This window comes from Ctenocephalides felis, unplaced genomic scaffold, assembly GCF_003426905.1.
Source record: "Ctenocephalides felis isolate EL2017-DRISC unplaced genomic scaffold, ASM342690v1 CF-g0.4_SCAFFOLD_03572, whole genome shotgun sequence".
Lineage (NCBI taxonomy): Eukaryota > Metazoa > Arthropoda > Insecta > Siphonaptera > Pulicidae > Ctenocephalides > Ctenocephalides felis.
Window position 1 is genome coordinate 43,147,673 of NW_020539726.1, and position 19,843 is coordinate 43,167,515.

A 19,843-nucleotide genomic window follows, 5' to 3' on the forward strand; every position below is an offset into this window, starting at 1 on the left:
TTTTAATTCGGTACGGAAGTTCCAGCAATTTGCCTCAAGTACTGTGCCATACACCACTAGTTTTTTGTTACATTTGATACATTTACTTATCTACTCATTTATTTAATAATAAATTTTATTACTGGGATATTAGTTTTTTATATTTTGGTGTGAAACCTTAAACTAAATAAAAAGCTACTACTTGTAAACTATTCAAAATTTGTAAAATATTTGGAAAAAAATGTAAAATTGAAGATTTGCTCACCTGTGCAATGAAATATGTTTAAAAAATATATAATGTAACATTTTGTCGAAAAAATCTGTAAATAGGATTAGATTTAGTTATTTTAGTTTTTTTATATAAAAAAAACTACTTAAGAGTGGCTTAACTAGTTGAAATGTCAATTTTTGCATTTCTTTTCTGCATCTTCGAAATCTCTGGACCTGACAGAAATGATTCTTTCGAATCGTTCAAATCGGCTGACCCATACTCTCGAAATCGTCCATTAAAATTTGTAACCATGTATACATCAATTCTAAGGTTTGCCAAAATTTTCAGAAACCTCTGAAACGTAAAGATATATAAAAATTTTCATTTATTTTGCAATCACTAGAACTTATTCTACGAGATCTGTGGAAATCAAATTATCTAAAACTTAATCTGAAAAATTATTGGATTAAATATATATATATATATATATATATGTATATAATAAATATTGCAATCTAAATCCATTATTATTTGAAATTGCTGAGTCTGCCTTCACTAAAATGCAATAGTCTACGTATTATCAATGCTGGTTTCATGCCACCAAAATAATTCATTTTTTTCTTCCTGAAACTTGATACAAAAGTTCTCTGATACGTATAAATATTTTACCACACAATGAAAATTTAATTTATACAATCATCTATATCATCTTTTCAGAACTCTCTCGAATTGGTTGTTGGAATTCGAGAAATGGGCCCCCAGCGTGGCCGTGGTCTCCTACAAGGGCTGTCCAGCCGGTCGACGCGCCATCCAGAGCCAGATGCGCGCCACCAAATTCAATGTCCTTCTCACCACCTACGAATACGTTATCAAGGATAAAGGAGTCCTAGCCAAGGTAATAAAAAACTAGCTGTAAGTGGAATTCTGTCTTAAGGCAATTAAGGCATCGTGCCTTAAGGCAAATTGCTGAAACTTCCCGTACCAAAAATTATTTTTTTAAAAACGATTAACATTTTTGAAAAAAAAAAAATTACTTTGAAAAAATAAGATTTTTGAGAAACTATAAATTGGACAAAAAATTACTTTTTTTTGAAAAAATTTTTTTTTTAATTTTTTTTTTTTTTTTAAAAAAAAAAATTTTTTTTCTTTATTTTGACATATTGTGGAAGATCTGAACTTTTTTTCAAAGCAATCGTACTGCTTTAACTGCATAGGGACAAAATATAAAGCGCGTAAGCGCCGCGTCGCTGTCTAACGCATAAGCATTGGTACGGAACCCATAGAATGTTGATAAAATGTATACTTATTGTTAAAATCTCTATAAAATATCTGATAATTTGATGTGCATATGTCTAATGATCATTTTTGACCGCCAAATGGCTCATTTTTTTTACTTTTTCCTCCATATCTCCGAAACCGCTAGACCTACCTTCATGAAAATTTTATCGATTCTTCATCTTGTCAATACAAGTGAAATGTTTTTTGAATTATTCAAATCGGACGCTCCGTTCTCTTAAAAACTGAGTTACCGTTTTCGGCACTTTTTGCCCCGTATCTTCGGAACGGCTAGACCTGCCTTCGCCAAAAACTAATCAGCACGTCTCCTTATCAATACGAATCGAATGTTCTTTGAATTATTCAAATCGGTTGATCCGTGTTCCCGAAATCTTTGACGAAAATTTGTATCCGCACATACATACACACACGTACATACATACATACACACATACATACATACACACACACACACACACACACATACATCCATTTTTTCTAAGGTATGCCAAAGTGTTCAGAAACCTCTGAAACGTAAAGATATATAAAAATTTTCATTTTCGATTTTTTTGCGATTACTATAACTTGCCTTACGGGAAGTTAAAAACAAATCAAATCTAAAAATTACCATAGATCTTACGGTATCTTGTTATTTCAGTTACCCTGGAAGTACATGATCATCGACGAAGGTCACAGAATGAAGAACCATCACTGCAAATTGACTCAAGTCCTAAACACCCATTACTTGGCACCACATCGACTTCTGTTGACCGGAACACCTTTGCAGAATAAGTTGCCCGAGTTGTGGGCTTTGTTGAACTTCTTGTTGCCCAGTATCTTCAAAAGTTGCTCCACATTCGAGCAATGGTTCAATGCTCCCTTTGCTACCACAGGAGAAAAGGTAATAATAATAATAATAATAATAATAGAAAGGTTATATAAATATAAATATAAAATAGATGAGATATTATTTCAAAATTGGATAGAAATTTTACATTCTTAATTTGAAAATTTTCGTAGAAGCGTAATTTGAATAAAACAATGGACGGCGGCTAATACGTCAAAAGTCAAACGTTTTTGGCAGATGATGTTCAATTACGTTTAATAGGATGTTTTACGTGAATGCTATTTATTTATGATTAAATTGTAGTGTAGTAATGTATAAATGTAGTAGTATTGTAGTTATTTGCAATTTAGTAATATTATTTGCTATTTATAGGTGGAATTGAACGAAGAAGAAACTATTTTGATCATCAGGCGTCTGCACAAAGTGTTACGTCCATTCTTACTTCGCAGACTTAAAAAAGAAGTCGAATCTCAGCTTCCTGATAAAGTTGAATATATCATTAAGTGTGAAATGTCCGGTTTGCAAAAAGTACTTTACAGGTAAACTTTATACCATTTTTATAACTACATTTTATTTACTATTTATTTAACATGTATTTTGTTTATCCAGGCATATGCAGAGTAAAGGTGTTCTGCTTACTGATGGTTCTGAGAAGGGAAATAAGGGCAAAGGTGGAGCTAAGGCTCTGATGAATACCATTGTCCAGTTGCGTAAACTTTGTAACCATCCTTTCATGTTCCAACATATCGAGGAGAAGTTTGCTGATCATATGGGGTCTACTGGAATCACAAACGGGTAACAATAATAATAAATAAATAAATTTATATATATATATATATATATAAAAATATATATATATATATAAAATATATATATATATATATATTTATGTGTTCCAATTATTCCAATATTGATCAAATTTTTCGTTTCAGTCCTGATCTGTACAGAGTTTCTGGTAAATTTGAGTTGCTCGACAGAATTCTACCAAAATTGAAGTCGACTGGACACAGAGTTTTGCTTTTCTGTCAAATGACACAATGTATGACCATTATCGAAGATTATTTGATGTGGAGACAGTTTCATTATCTAAGGTAAAATATTAATTAGTATCTTTATGAATGTTCAAAAATTATTTATATCTTATTTATTTATATTAATATTTATATTTATATATTTATTTATATTTATATTAGTATTTACATTTTTATTATATTTATATTAGTATTAGTAATTTATATTTATTAATATTTTCATTTTTTTTTTAATTTAATATTTATATTTGTATATTTATATCAATAATTTTTAATTTTAATTCCAATTTGAATTCTAAATCTAATTCTAAATCAATTTTTAATTTCATTTTTTTTGTATCTGTTTTTAATTTTTAATTTTAATTCTAATTCTACTTATATATTTGCGTTTTTCATTTTTATTTCTAATTCAAATTGTAATTCTAATTTTAATTTTAATTCTAATTCTAATTCTCACAATACTTTTTTTTATATTTATATTATTTCTGTTATGTATTTGTATATATACTTTTATTTCCAATTCAAAATTTTTTGTGTATTTAAATTTTTCTTATTAGTACTTATATTTATATTTTTAATTATAATTCTATTTTTTTATTATTTTTATTTATGTTTTTAATTTTTGAATTCTAATTCTAATCTTTCTAATTCTAATCTTCAATTTTATTTATTTAATTTATTCTTTTTATTGTTTATATTTTTTTAGTTTTTAATTATAATTCTATTCTATTTTTTATTATTTATTTGTTTTTGATTTTTGAATTCCAATTCTAATTTTATCTTTAATTTAATTTATTTATAATTTAATTTTTTATTGTTTATATTTCTTTTTAGTTTTTCTAATTTCTAATTTTATTTTTAAATTTATTAGTTTTTTATTATTAATACTTGTATTTATATTTATATTTTTAATTATAATTCTATTTTTTTACTATTTATATTTATGTTTTTAATTTTTTAATTCTAATTCTAATTTTATATTTAATTTGATTTATTTTTTATTATTAATATTTATTAGATGAATTTATCTTTGCATTTATATTTTTAATTATAATTCAATTTTTTTCATTATTTATATTCGTTTTTGAATTCCTATTCTAATTTTATTTTTTATTTTATTAATATTTTTATTATTTATATATATATTTATATATATATCTTTGCATTTATATTTTTAATTCTAATTTTAATTTTAGCTTTAGTTCCAGTTCTAATTTGAATTTTAATTCTAATTTTAATTTAATTTTTTTTTTATATATGTATATTCATTCATTTATTTATTTATTTATTTATTCATTTAAGTTTACATTTTTAATTTTAGTTCTATATCTAATTTAATTTTTATTTTATTTATTATGTATATCTGTGTTTCAATTTTCAATTCTTATTTTGTTTTCATTTTTATTATTTAAATTTATGTTTCTAATTTTTCTTTGTCAATGCTAATCTTAATTTTAATTTTATTTTTTATCATAATTTTATATTTATTTATATTCATAATTACTATATTTATTTTTGTTTATGTTTATATTCGTTTATATTGATTTTTATATCCACATTTATATTTATTTCTATTTATATTTATATTTTAATTCATAGTTTTTAATACTAATTCTATTTATTCATTTTCTATTTACATTATATATATATATATATATATATATATATATATATCATTATTATTATTAATTTTTATTTTTACTTATGATTATTTTTCTTTTTAGATTGGATGGTACAACGAAAGCAGAAGATCGTGGTGACCTTTTAAAGAAATTCAACGATCCCAAATCTGAATACTTCTTGTTCTTGCTCTCCACTCGTGCTGGTGGTCTCGGTTTGAATTTACAATCTGCTGACACCGTTGTCATCTTTGACTCTGATTGGAATCCTCATCAGGTAATATATAGATAAATATTATTTATTTATAACTATATAATGATACGACTATTTCTGATTGTTTATAATTTTTTTATAGGATTTGCAAGCTCAAGATCGTGCCCATCGGATCGGTCAAAGAAATGAAGTGAGGGTTTTACGTCTGATGACAGTCAACTCTGTCGAGGAGAGAATTTTAGCTGCAGCCAGGTAAAATAATTAGACATATGCTTTTTAACTTCCTGAAGGAGAAGTTTGTTTTCATTAAAAAATCCGATTATCTAATTTTATGTTTTCTCGACGTTTCAAGCCATTCTGAATCGAATGAGACGAAATTTGGAAAAAGTATGTGTGTGTGTGTGTGTGTGTGTGTGTGAACAGATTTTTTGCCGTAAATCGACGTTTTCTCGAAAACGGCTGGGCAGATTTCAAAAATTTAAAAGCCATTCGATGTATCTCGACGAGAACTATTGTTCGTCAGTTTTGTGCGACGATCGGCCAAGCCGTTTCTTTATAAATCGCAGAAAAGTGAAAAATTTTTCGTCTACGTTTTAGCCCGCAATTCTGAATAGATTTTGAAAATTCAAAAACCGTTCGAAAGATATTGTTTGGGAATCGTGCTGATTAGTTTTTGGTAGAGATCGGCCGGGCCGTTTTCTTGTAATAAAGTTTAAAAAAAAAAAAAAATCGACGATTTTTATGATTATTTTTTTGACGGTAGATACCATAGTCTTCTAGATCGTACTAAAATATTACGGCCCTACGACAACTGGTTCAGCTTTAAAAATTCGTCAAAGTTTGCAAAAATCAGTATGGTCTTTTTGGCATTTGTCAAAATTAGACCTTTGATCGACGTTTTCTCAAAAACGCCTGAACCGATTTTAGAAATTTAAAAGCCGTTTGATGTATTTCGGTGAGAACTATCGTTTGTCAGTTTTGTGTGACGATCTGCCAAGCCGTTTCTTTGCAATTTGAAAAAAAGTGTTAAACTTTTCGTCCACATTTAAGCTCATCCTACCGAACCGATTTTGAAAAATCAAAAACTGTTTGAAAGATATTAGTTGGGAATGATACTGATTAGTTTTAGGTGAAAATCTACCGAGCCGTTTTCTTGTAATTAACTGTTAAAAAAAAAAAATTAAGCCGATTTTCATGGAACTTTTTTTGGCGATATACATCATGGTCTTATAGAACTTACTGTAATATTGCGGCCTTACGACAAGTAGTTTAATTTTAAAAATTCGTCAAACTTTGCTAAAATTAGTATCGTTTTTTTTAAAGTAGGATTGATGAAGTATATTATTTACACATTTTTTTTTGATTAAGTCGATTATTTACACATATCGGGAAGTTCATGTAACTTGACTCAAGGCTAAATACCAAACCAACTAGTTGATTATATTGTTAACTTCCCGTAGGGTAAGTTATAGTAATCGTCCAAAAATCGAAATCAAAAATTTTTACATTTCTCGACGTTTTGAAGGTTTCTGAACATTTTGGCATACCTCAGAAAAAATGGATGTGTGTGTGTGTGTGTGTGTGTGTGTGTGTGTTTTGTATGTCCGCGTTTTTTCGTCCACGTTTTCGGGCGCACGGATCAACCGATTTGAATGGTTTAAAAAACATTCGATTCCTATTGATAGGGAGATGTGCTGATTAGTTTTTGGCAAAGGTAGGTCCAGCCGTTACGGAGATATGGAGCAAAGAGTGCAAAAAATAGAAAGCGAATTTTTGAGAGAACGGATCAACCGATTTGAATGGTTTAAAAAACATTCGATTCCTATTGATAGGGAGATGTGCTGATTAGTTTTTGGCAAAGGTAGGCCCAGAGGTTTCGGAGATACAGAGCTAAATTTAAAAAAAATGGCTGTTTTTGAGAGAACTAAGCGTCCGATTTAAATGATTCAAAGAACTTTCTGCTTTTTTCAACAAAACAATTGATTTTGTAAAAAAAAATTTTTTGTTTCTAATTTTTTTTCAAAAATTTTTTTTTGTAATTTTGGACTAAAAATTTAAAAAATCACCCAAGCTAAGCACAGTCTAAGCGCCACTCTGGTAGAAATGTTTACGCAAGTGCGTTTAGACTGTTTGTGTACTGGAGCACTTTTCCAATTTTGTGAAAATTATTGAAAAATGTGAAAATGCCGCCAAACTGAGCACAGTATAAGTGAAAATGTCGCACAGAATTATTTGCAAATGCTTTTGTTTAGACTGTGACTATGCGGGAGCACTTTTTCAATTTTGTGTAAATTTGGCAACTATTTTTTTTTTTGGAATTTGATTCGAAATGAAATGACGATTGTTAATGTTCTGGAGATCATAAATTGATTTATTTATAATTAACTTTCCATAGGGTAAGTAATCGCAAAAAAATCGAAAATGAAAATTTTTATATATCTTCACGTTTCAGAGGTTTCTGAATATGTTGGCATACCTTGGAGAAAATTGATGTATGTGTGTGTGTATGTGTGTGTGTGCGTGCATGTGTGTGTGTTCGGATACAAATTTTCGTCGACGATTTCGGGAACACGGATAAAGCAATTTGAATAATTCAAAAAACATTCTAGCCGTTCCGAAGATATGGGGCAAAAAGGGTCAAAAACGGTAACTTAGTTTTTAAGAGAACGGAACGTTCGATTTGTATAGTTCAAAAAACATTTTACTTGTATTAACAAGATGAAGATTTGATCAAATTTTCATGAAGATAGGACTAGCGGTTTCGGAGATCTAGTAAAAAAAACTAAAAAAAAATAACATTTGGCGGTCAACAATAATCATTAGACATTAGACATATGCATATCAAATTATCAGATATTTTATTGAGATTTTTACAATAAGTATAAGTTTTGTTTACATTCCTATGGGTTCCGTACCATTGTTTTTCTGTTAGACAGCGACGCGGCGCTTACGCGCTTTATATTTTGTCTCTATGCAGTTAAAGCAGTACGATTGCTTTGAAAAAAAGTTCAGATCTTCCAAAATATATCAAAATGAAGATAACATTTTTTCCAAAAAAAAATTTTTATAAAAAAAATTGTTTAAAATTTTTTTTTTTTAAAAAAATTTTATTTTCAAAAAAAGTAATTTTTTGTCCAATTTAAAATTTCTAAAAAATCTTATTTTTTCGAAGTAAAATTTTTTCAAAAATGTTAATCGTTTTTAAAAAAATAATAATTTTTGGTACGGGAAGTTGCAGCAATTTGCCTCAAGGCACGATGCCTTAATTGCCTTAAGACAGAATTCCACTTACAGCTAGTTTAAACTTGAATTTATTACTTTTTCAGGTACAAGTTGAACATGGACGAAAAAGTCATCCAAGCCGGTATGTTCGATCAGAAATCAACTGGATCAGAGCGTCAACAGTTCTTGCAGAGTATTTTGCATCAGGACGAAGCTGATGAAGAGGTAACATAATTTTATACAATCAATTTATAGTGTGCAATTAAATTTTTATTTATGTGTATTGTTTTTTTTTTTTTGAATAGGAGGAAAATGAAGTGCCGGATGATGAAATGATAAACTTGATGATTTCAAGATCCGAAGAGGAATTGGAAATCTTTAAAAAGATGGATGAAAAACGCAAAGAGGAAAACAAAGGTGGCAAGAGTCGTTTGATTGAAATTTCAGAGTTGCCGGAGTGGCTGGTTAAGGAAGACGATGAGGTAAATTTCAAACTTAAAAAAAAAGTTTTACAATATACCCAATGCAAAAAGCATTATCCAATATAATTCTATTTTTTTTTATTATTTATATTTATGATTTTAATTTTTTAATCCTAATTCTAATTTTATCTTTAATATTTATCTTTATTTATTTTTATTCCTTTTTAACTTCCCGTAGGGTAAGTTACAGTAATCGCAAAAAAATCGAAAATGAAAATTTGTATATATCTTTACGTTTCAAAGGTTTCTGAACATTTTGGCATACCTTAGAAAAAATGGATATGTGTGTGTGTGTGTGTATATGTGTGTATGTATGTGCGGATACAAATTTTCGTCGACGATTTCGGGAACACGAATTAACCGATTTGAATAATTAAAAAAAACATTCGATTCGTATTGATAAGGAGACGTGCTGATTAGTTTTTGGCAGAGGTAGTTCTAGCCGTTCCGAAGATACGGGGCAAAAAGTGCCAAAAACGGTAACTCCGTTTTTAAGAAAACGGAGCGTCCGATTTGAATAATTTAAAAAACGTTTTACTTGTATTAATAAGATGAAGAACTGTTCAAAATTTTGGAAAGGCAGGTCCAACGATTTTGGAGATATGGAGGAAAAAGTAAAAAAGTGAGCCATTTGGCGGTCAAAAATGAACATTAGACATATGCACATCAAATTATCAGATATTTTATAGAGATTTCAACAATAATTAGAAATTTTGTTTACATTCCCATGGGTTCCGTATCAATGTTTACGCGTTAGACGGCGGTGCGGCGCTTATGCGCTTTGACATTTTGTCTCTATGCAGTTAAAGCAGTACGCTGCTATGAAAAAAAGTTCAGATCTTCCAAGATATGCCAAAATAAAAAAAACATTATTTTTTCAAACAAAAATTTAAAATTTAAAAAAAAAAATTTTTTTTAAAAAAAAAAAAAAGTAATTTTTTGTCCAATTTATAGTTTCTCAAAAATCTTATTTTTTCGAAGTAAATTTTTTTTAAAAATGTCAATCGTTTTTTAAAAAATAATAATTTTTGGTACGGGAAGTTCCAGCAATTTGCCTTAAGGCACGATGCCTTAATTGCCTTAAGACAGAATTCCACTTACAGCTAGTTAGTTTTTATTCCTAATCTAATTTTATTTTTAAATTTATTTGTTTTTCATCATTAATACTTATATTTTTATTATTTATAATTAAAATTCAATTTTTTTTATATTTGTTTTTAATTTTTGAATTCTAATTTTAATTTAATATTTTATTTTATTAATAATTTTATTATTTATATTTATAACATCTTTATTACAATTAATTAATATGTTTTGCATTTCATTTAATAAATCATTTGTTGCAAATTAATATAATTATCAATTTTATTCTAAAGGTTGAAAGATGGACCTATGATGAAAATGAAGATAGCATTCTTGGAAGAGGTTCACGTCAAAGGAAAGAAGTTGATTACACGGATAGTTTGACCGAAAAGGAGTGGCTCAAGGTGAGTTTCCAAATTTACCTATATTAGCGATAAAATATTTGATTTATTAAATATTAAATTGTTATTCTATAGTAATTTTCGCCCTAATTTGATAATAAAATTCTGCAAATGTTATGTACAAAGTATATGCTCATATGAATGAAAAAATTGTTGAATACAAAATTCTAAAGGTGATTTAAAATAGCTTCATCTTTTATATATATAAAAATAAGTCGGGTTTTCCTTCCTGACGAAATAACTCCAGAACGCACGAACCGATTTCGATAATTTTGCATTCGTTGGAAAGGTCTCGGGCTCCGCAAGGTTTATAGCTAAGAAAATTAGTTGTGCATGGCATAGTGCCTTAATGCAAATTGCTGGAACTTCATGCACCGTAATTAAAAATTCGAGTAATGACATTAGTGAGAATTATCAGAATTATGCTTAGTTAAGTCAACTAGCAATTCTTGCCGCAAAGAATAATTATGTGCTGAATTTCACCATTGATTCTTAGTGTTTGCGGGATAAATTTCAAATAGATTATTTAGAAAATCATTGTTTTTCACATGGGCAGTTATACGTTGCCTGTTCACGAGTTGCAAAACCATCCGCTTCGTTTGTGTTAACGTCAGACCAAAAAACAAAAAATGTGGTTTACCAAAGAGCACTTCAATGAAACGGATAATTGGCGGATTTCACTTTCATTTACTTAGAGAAGTTCAACTAAAAAACACTTCATTTTTGTAATCGAAATAAATTCATTACTGTTGTGTAATAAAATCAATTTTTTTCTTTTCAAATATAAAATAAACAAAAAATTTCTTCATCTTTCTCACGAAACCATCTGGTGGCGAAACGGAGTTCGTCGGGTTTGCTAGTACATTAATAATTTTGAAAAAAAAAAAAAAAAAAATTATGAAAACTTTTTGACTGATGCTTTTTTAATTAACACTTATGCTTTTGCTATTTATATAAAGAATTGAACGAACAAAGTATTATAAAAAGATTTAAAGCAAAAAATAAATAAAAGTCAGTAATTTTGATTTAAAAAAAATGGATTCATTCTTTAACAGTATTTATTTTAAAAATTTTAAGTTTTGTTGCATACAAGCACATCTCCCTATCAATAGGACTTGAATATTTTTTTAAACATTCAAATCGGTTGATCTGTCTGGTTAAAAAATTTGTATCCGCACACACGCACATTTTTTCTGAGAAATGCCAAAATGTTCAGAAACCTTTGAAATGTGAAGATATGCACAATTTTTCATTTTTGATTTTTGGTCCATTACTATAATTTACCCTACGGGAAGTTAATATTAGTAAGAAAATTCGATTGTTTTTTAGGCCATCGATGATGGAGCAGAATATGAAGAAGAGGAAGAGGAGGAGGAAGAAAAGGATCTGAAGAAGAAGAAAGGACGCAAACGAAAGTAAGTTTTTGATACTTTTACAAATTTAGTATTTACTAGAATAGGGGACCGATTCTGCCGTATAACAGAAAAATGTTATGGCAAGGCCATATTACGCTCCAACTTGCATACATTACGCTACTGAATCATACTGAATACTGTCAATGTCCAAGTTTTATGTCTTTGCTGTGCATTCAGGCGTTTTACACATTACCTGCAACGTCACTCCTTGTATGTTATGAAGCTGAGTCAGAAAGACCCCGTTATCTAAGATCGTTTTTATGACGTCTGTGCGGTTTCTAGGTTAGATTTTCTATCTGACAACTTGAGAAAATCGCCTGACTGCATAGCTTGACATGGCTTTTGTCAATATTTAGTATGGAAAGTTTTTCATAACATCGCCTTGCCATAACATTTTACTGTTATGCGGCAGAATCGGTATATAGATCTAAGCAATTAATTGTAATTTGTGTGTTTTGTGCTTTATGAACCAAAATTTTTTATCTTCAAGAAACAGAAGAAATGATGATTCGGAAGGCGAATCACCAGCTCCCGCCAAACGCAAACGAGGTCCCCAGCCATCAGGATCGAGTAGCAATTCTGGAAAATCAGCAGACCAAGTTTTGAGGAAACAGATGAAAAAGACCATGAACACTGTCATCAAATACACAGACGGGTAAATAATTATATATATATACAGTAGAATCCGCTTAGTATGACATCGAAGGGACGCCGAAATTTCGTCATACTAACCGGTCGTCATTAAAAGCGTACTGAAGAAAATTTAATATGTAAATATGTTACATGTTTCAGTAATTTAAAAGAAAAGCCTATACATACATTTTAATTAAAAATAAAAATGACACATTAAAATTTAATATAAAATAAAATTGACATAGGGTAGGGCGGGGGCACAACGGTCCAATTTGACTTACGGTAATTATACTGTCTAAACCCAATGAACAACACATAAGATACATCAAAGAAGCATCTATCAAACTATGTTCAGAAAAACTTACATACATACGTACATAATTCCTAATTATATAAATATTATATTGTTTACTATTTTTTAAACATTTGGTATCTGACCCATTTTACTTCACATACTGGATAAAGTGGAACAACCAGGGGGCGAACAGATGCAATTTCTTCTATTAAATTTTAAAGGGATTTTACGCTACATTATTGTACGAATGCAAAATATTAATTCTGTGAGTACATTTGTTACAAAGATAACACAGTGTATTACATTGATCTGCTATTGATCAGAAATATTCATCAGAAGAGCCGAAATAACAATTTATTTAATTAATCTCTTGTAAAATTGCTCTTTTTAAAACTTTATACTATTTTATTGCTTACTTGTTTGCCAAAGTAAAAGTTCAGCTGGTCCTTTTTATCCCACTCATTGCTGCTTATTTTCTGCTAGCAAAGTCATAAGAATGATGGTGATGACTGGTTATACATTTTTACATTTTTTGCCCTCTACTATCAAATATTTTTTTTAAAAAAAATTAATTTTATTTGTTTACGAGATATCCGTGGTGGACTATTAATAATTGGTCTACCCTACCCATAAACATACAAATGTGATGTTTTAATGTAAGTAATCAGTAATTTTTTATTGATTTCTTTACATAATTTTATTGTAAAAACAGTCCCTGGTGCTATTGTGCACAAAAGACATAGCAATTGCTTTCGTAGACTTGGCCACATCATGTAAAATCATGTCGGTCATTATAATAGGACATAATTTTTTGCAAAAATGGGTCATTATAAACGACATGTCAATGTAAGCGATGTCAATATATGCGACTAGACAGCTGTTTTTTAAGGAATTTTATATGGAAACCAAACTTCCTAGTGCGATTACGTCATAATAAGCGGTTGTCAATATATCCGGCGTCATACTAATCGGATTCTACTGTACATGTATAAATACATACCTAATATTTCCAAGTTTATTTTTATTATTATTTCTCCTGTGTCTTTTACCCCAGTTCGGGAAGAATTCTGAGTGAACCCTTCATGAAACTACCGTCCCGCAAGGAGCTGCCACACTACTATGAAATAATTCGTAAGCCAATGGACATCAAAAAGATTATGCAACGAATTGAAGAGGTTAAGGTGATTTAGTAGTTACATCATTCATTATTCATCCTCATCTGTAATTTACTGTTTTAAATCTATAATGCTGACGAATCAGTCGAGGAGCGAGTTAGGTAGATTGAAACTTGATTGAGGTAACATGGAAAATGATAATGATAATGGATTCATTTGGGTACATTTAACTTTCATTGAAATGCACAAACAAAACCATTTTGACTATCGACACATTATTATATTTTCATCAACATGTAGGGGTTAATTTCTTGAATAAAATATAAATGTTATGTATAAATGCTATGTATTTGCTGTGCGTTCAGGCGTTTCAAACATAAAACCTAACCTCCAAAAAGCACAAATAAGAATTTTATCATAATTTAAATTTTCAACTTTTGGAGGTTAGGTTTTATTTGTGACTCATAATACTCATATGATTATAGACTATCATTTATATTTTTGGCCTCATAATCTTCATAGCTCTTCAAGAACTCCATGCTTAATCGTTTTGCATTATAACATATCATTTATTTTAGAATTTGGATATAATGTTATATTACAAATGCTGCCATTATATCCAGTTTCTACTATATACCTTCCAATTTATTCATTTCACATAAATAATTACATCTATTTCCCACCAATAGTATGCAGATTTCAACGACTTGGAGAAAGATTTCACACAGCTTTGCCAAAATGCCCAAATCTACAATGAGGAGGACTCGTTGATTCATAAAGACAGTGTGGTGCTACAAGCTGTGTTTGCTAACGCTCGACAGAAGTTTGAGAACCAAGATCAGAGCAATAGTGGAAGCGCTTCAACTTCCAGAGTTGCTACACCCGATAGTGAAAATGAAGGTAAGGGTAATAGTAATAAAAGTTAACTTATACACGATCATGACACTTATTAAAAATATAATAAGCACAACTAAATAATTATATTTTACTAGCTGACCCGGCAAACGTTGTTTTGCTAAGTAGGGTATATTCTAAATAATTTCTAGAGAATCAAAAATATTAATACTTTAAGGGGGGCGATACATGTAACAAGAAAAAAAAAATCGATTTTTTTTTTTTTCATAAATCGTTACAATAACATCTCAAAAATATGCCTGTAAATATTCAAAACAAAATTATCATTATTTATACAATAAAAACTCATTTAAGTGCCACGCCTCAACTCTTATCTGTTCTATGTGTCAAAACTTTAAACGCGTTTTTCTCAAAACGACATTTTTGAAACTTGCGGGCGGGATAACTCAAAAAGTTCTCAACCGATTCCAATGAAATTTTGCACACATCTACTTTACAGTAATAGCTTCTAGTTAAACCTCAAACATTCCAAAAAATGTTTCAAAAATTAACCCTTTTACCAAAAAAACCATTGAAAAAAAGGTGAAAAATCGAACTTTTTTTTTCTAAGGTGTGCCAATTTACGATTTTGTGACTTTTTTAATTTTTTTTTGGTTTAACTAGAAGATATATGTTTTATGAACACGTACAAACTAATTTTTTTAAATTCAGATCACCGTACGAAAAGTGAGAACGCCCGCAAATTGATGGCGTTTCCCGAGAGGGTCTTGGCAGATTTATTTTTACGGCAGCCATTTAAAAAGAAAAAAATAAAAAAAAATTTTTTTTTGTGTATTTTAATATATAATAAATAACCCTAAAAAAGTTCAAAAAGATTCAATCATTCCTTCCCAGTTTAAAAAGTCCTCAAAAAATGGTAAAAATTAAGGCGATTACATGTATCGCCCCGTAAGGATGTGTTGTTTTAATGCTCTACACAATGAGTTATTATTATTAGGTTGTCAAATATCTCCCTTCCGCTTTTTTGCTATTGGTTTATAATACAAAAAGGCGGAAGGGAGATATTTGACAACCTAATATAAAACAGGTTTAATGTCTTATTTAAATTTTAAAGGTATTTTACAAAATAATTACATTTTTAATTAATGCTAAAAAACTACCAACGGAAAAAAACTTTTATTATGGATTTTCAAAGATTACCGTTTATCTCCCGATAGCAAAGTCATATGAATCAAGGTTATAGCTGGTTATACATCTTTTTCCCCCTACTTTCAAATAATGTTGTTAAAATGTGCTTAACTTTACTGGTTTTTGACACATTGGTGGTGGACGCTTTTAACCCCCGACCTTCATATATTACTATCTATTCTTCGATAAATTCTGGGAAATGATAACTGGGAAAATGTTATTCGACAAAATGTTCCTTTGATTGATACCAAATTTAGGTTCTGAATTTAAATTACATCATAAATAAAAAATAATATAGCTTAGAAAATGTTTTATAAATACCAATGAGTATGTAATTTTAAAATTGAGATCTTTCAGAGCACCGTGTTTCAGAAAAATATGATTTGCAAAAAAAAATGCTACAACGCCAAAAAGTGCATTTTCATTTTAACATTTCAAAAAAGTTGATATTGTTGAGTTTGTAGTAACACTTGCAGCCCTATTACATGATTTTACTGAATTGCAAATTTATAGCTGTTTTTGTAAGAAACATGTGTGATTTTATATTTTTATAATTTAGTACACATATTAAGAAATAACATACTAAAATTTTGTGACTCTAGTATAACGTTTTATATTTTTAAATATTTTTCAAAATACTCATCAAACCGTGGACTTGCAACTATTGCAAGAGTGCATTTGTTTGCGAAATTGCACATTTATAGCTTTTTTTGTTAGAAACATATGTGATTTTATATTTTTATAATTGAGTACATATATTGGGAAATAACATACTAAAATTTCATAGCTCTGGTATAATATTGTATATTTTTAAAACATTTTTCAAAAGTACTTCTCATATCATATCCAACCGTCGATTCGCAACTAATAAAAATAGAGTATGCAAGTGTACATTGCAATTTTTTAGTTTCTTCTGTTAGAAATAGGGTTTGTCGGTTTTCAAAAACCGGTTTTAAAAACCGGTTTTTTGGCGAAAATTATGGAATTCGAAAACCGATTTTTTAGTGAAAAAAGTCGGTTTTCACTTTATAAATGGAAAATGACAATTAAAGCCAAATATAAAAGATAGATGAAAGCGTTCTGATTCTTGAAATCATATCGGTTCAATAGCATTTGGAATCTTATCAGTCTGCAATGGTTCCCAGAATGGTTTTGTGTTATGACCAATGTATATATTAATTGAGATTTTTATACCAGTTTATATATTAATTTAAATCAGTTTGACTTCTTGAAGAAGTAACTTCCTCTACTCAAACTAACAAAAAAAAGAGTTTTGAACCCTAGAAGCTACAAATTAAAGAACAAAAAACTTAAAATTATTATATCAGGCTTTAAAAACAATAATTTGGTCGCAAGTATGAGAGTATTTTCTATTTCAGAAAATTTTGTGAGTAAACAATAAAGGACTCTTTTAAATCATATTTTATTAAACAAAAAAACAATTAGAATGTTTAAAATTAATTAATTAAGATTACTCGGAACAGACAATACGCGAGTTTAGCAATTGTTTTTAAAACTATAATTGATATTAACAAGTCAACACGTATCTAATATTTTTTTATTTTTTTATTTCAATGAATGTTTTTTATTTAAAAATGTATTATTTTTATTTGTTCGAAAACTTTCCTTTTACTATCATAAAAATATTTGCATTCTTATATGTGAAAATGATGCATGAATAACGAATAATTATTTTCAAAGTTATTTAATCCATATAAACTATTATTTTTTAGTTCTACTAATTAAAATTAAAATAATTTTGTTTGCTATCCATAAAATTGAACAATAAATAAATTCAGTCAAATACTGCTCTAAATTACACTAAATTTGCGGATAAATTACAGAATATTTGAGCAAAATTTTAAAACCGGTTTTTAGTAAAATAAAAAATCGAAAACCGGTTTTCTGAAATGTCGGTTTTTGTATAAACCCTAGTTAGTAACATATTTGATTTTATGTTTTTATAATTCAGTACACATATTAATAAATAACATACTATAATTTCATAACTGTATTACAACGCTTTACATTTTTAAAATATATTTTAAGCCGTCAATTTGTTTACGTCAAAACTTTTACTAACGTTTTTGTATATAAATAAAACTACAAACAAAACTACTTACCACAATTTAATCATAATTAAATAATATTCACGTAAAACATCCTATTAAACGTAATGGAACATCATCTGACATTTGACGTATTAGCCACCGTTCATTGTTTTATTCAAATTACGCCTCTACAAAAATGTTTAAATTAAAAATGTAAAGTTTCTACGCGATTTTGAAATAATATCTCACCTTTCCGACAACCTACTGATTAGCACGAATTTTTCAAGACTATGACTGGCCAAATCGGTTTAGCCGTTTTCGAGTTTTACCGAATCATTTGATTGAGAGCTACATTTTTAAATATAAGATTACCATTTTATTTTTTTATTTCAATCTATCTTTTCCCCAGATGATGATGACAATGCCTCAGATGCCGACTCTTCTGTCAAAATGAAATTAAAGCTGAACAAAACCAAGAAGACACCAGGACGCAAAAAGAAAATCTCAAAGAAGTATGCCATCTCGGATGACGATGATGATGAAGTAGATTAATTGTAACATTATTTTTAAGTAAGATTTTAATTAAATATGTATGTATATTTTTTGGGAGTTAGTAATAATGGATAGATTAATAGTAGTAGGTTTTATAAGTTAGATGGACAAGTATGCAGAATTTTACTAAATTTAACGAGCCTTTGTGGCTATTTATTTTAATGGAAGGATGATATTTAATGATACTAATTGATTGATTTTATTTTTAATAATGTACTAAACAAACATTTGATGATTGGAAAATATATGATATTGATAATAATTGATGTTAGTTTTAGCACTTTAAATATTATAGGCATATTAGCTAATTTTTGTCTATTATTCTTTCTTTATTATCTTTGATTTTTTTACTTTAAACTTATAACATAGCAGCCTATACATACATTTTATTTGAATAAATCTCTAGTATAAGCTAGTTTACATTTTAAAAGTTAGGAAAAATTGTTGTTAACACCTATATAATAAATTTAAATATCTTGAAACGTTTTTCTGGTAATAGACGAGTATTTAGCAATGTGAAAATTTTGGACATTTTCTAACACTTTTTTGAATAATTTGGAAATTATTCTCCAGCCGCTATGTTTTATATACTTCAGTAAAAACTAGATAAATTATACTAAATCCTGGTATAACCTATTATTTACACTTGCATATGAAAATTTTGAATAATTCGTAGTTGAAATGCGGACTTTAGTATTACCATAACTTGCAATATACGTATAATAATAATATTAATTCATATTTTACTTCCTCAATTTTTTTTTACTTGTTCATAAGTTTTAAAGGTCAGTTATGAATAATATTTACATTACACCAATATCTTTCAAGCGTTTTTTTGATTTTTGAATTTAATATATTTGAAAATTTAATTTATATAATTTAAACTGTTTATTACAAAAATAGTTTGGCTGATTTTATATAAAATTAGTCACTGAAGAGTGGTAATTCCTGTGACCAAAAATTTTGATATAATTGGAAAGTGGAGTTATATATTGATCATTTTTAACTTCCCGAAGGAAAAGTTTATGTTTTCATCAAAAAATCCGATTCGCTAATTTTATGTTTTCTCGACGTTTCAAGCCATTCTGAATCGAATGAGACCAAATTTGGAAAAAGTATGTGTGTGTGTGTGTGTGTGTGTGTGTGCGTGTGCACCAACAGATTTTTTGCCGTAAATCGCCGTTTTCTCAAAAACGGCTGGGCCGATTTCAAAAATTTAAAAGCCATTCGATGTATCTCGATGAGGACTATTGTTTGTCAGTTTTGTGCGACGATCAGCCAAACCATTTCTTCGTAAATAGCAGAGAAGTGAAAACTCTTTCGTCCACGTTTTAGCCCGCAGTTATGAATCGATTTTGAAAATTCAAAAACCGTT

At 28.6% G+C, this 19,843-nt stretch overlaps 1 protein-coding gene across 1 annotated transcript in view; it reads left to right on the forward strand.

The window, feature by feature from the left end:
• The window catches only part of LOC113387536 (ATP-dependent helicase brm-like), a 59,722-nt gene extending 41,050 nt beyond the window's left edge, over positions 1–18,672 (forward strand). The window contains 15 exon segments of the mRNA XM_026624866.1: positions 908–1,085; positions 2,124–2,366; positions 2,685–2,851; positions 2,922–3,107; positions 3,245–3,403; positions 5,068–5,239; positions 5,319–5,428; positions 8,503–8,623; positions 8,704–8,880; positions 10,257–10,367; positions 11,694–11,779; positions 12,270–12,434; positions 13,762–13,888; positions 14,512–14,722; positions 18,326–18,672. Coding sequence (XP_026480651.1) covers positions 908–1,085; positions 2,124–2,366; positions 2,685–2,851; positions 2,922–3,107; positions 3,245–3,403; positions 5,068–5,239; positions 5,319–5,428; positions 8,503–8,623; positions 8,704–8,880; positions 10,257–10,367; positions 11,694–11,779; positions 12,270–12,434; positions 13,762–13,888; positions 14,512–14,722; positions 18,326–18,468 — 2,356 coding nt within the window. The 3' untranslated portion in view covers positions 18,469–18,672.
• The last annotated feature ends 1,171 nt before the right edge of the window (positions 18,673–19,843 follow it).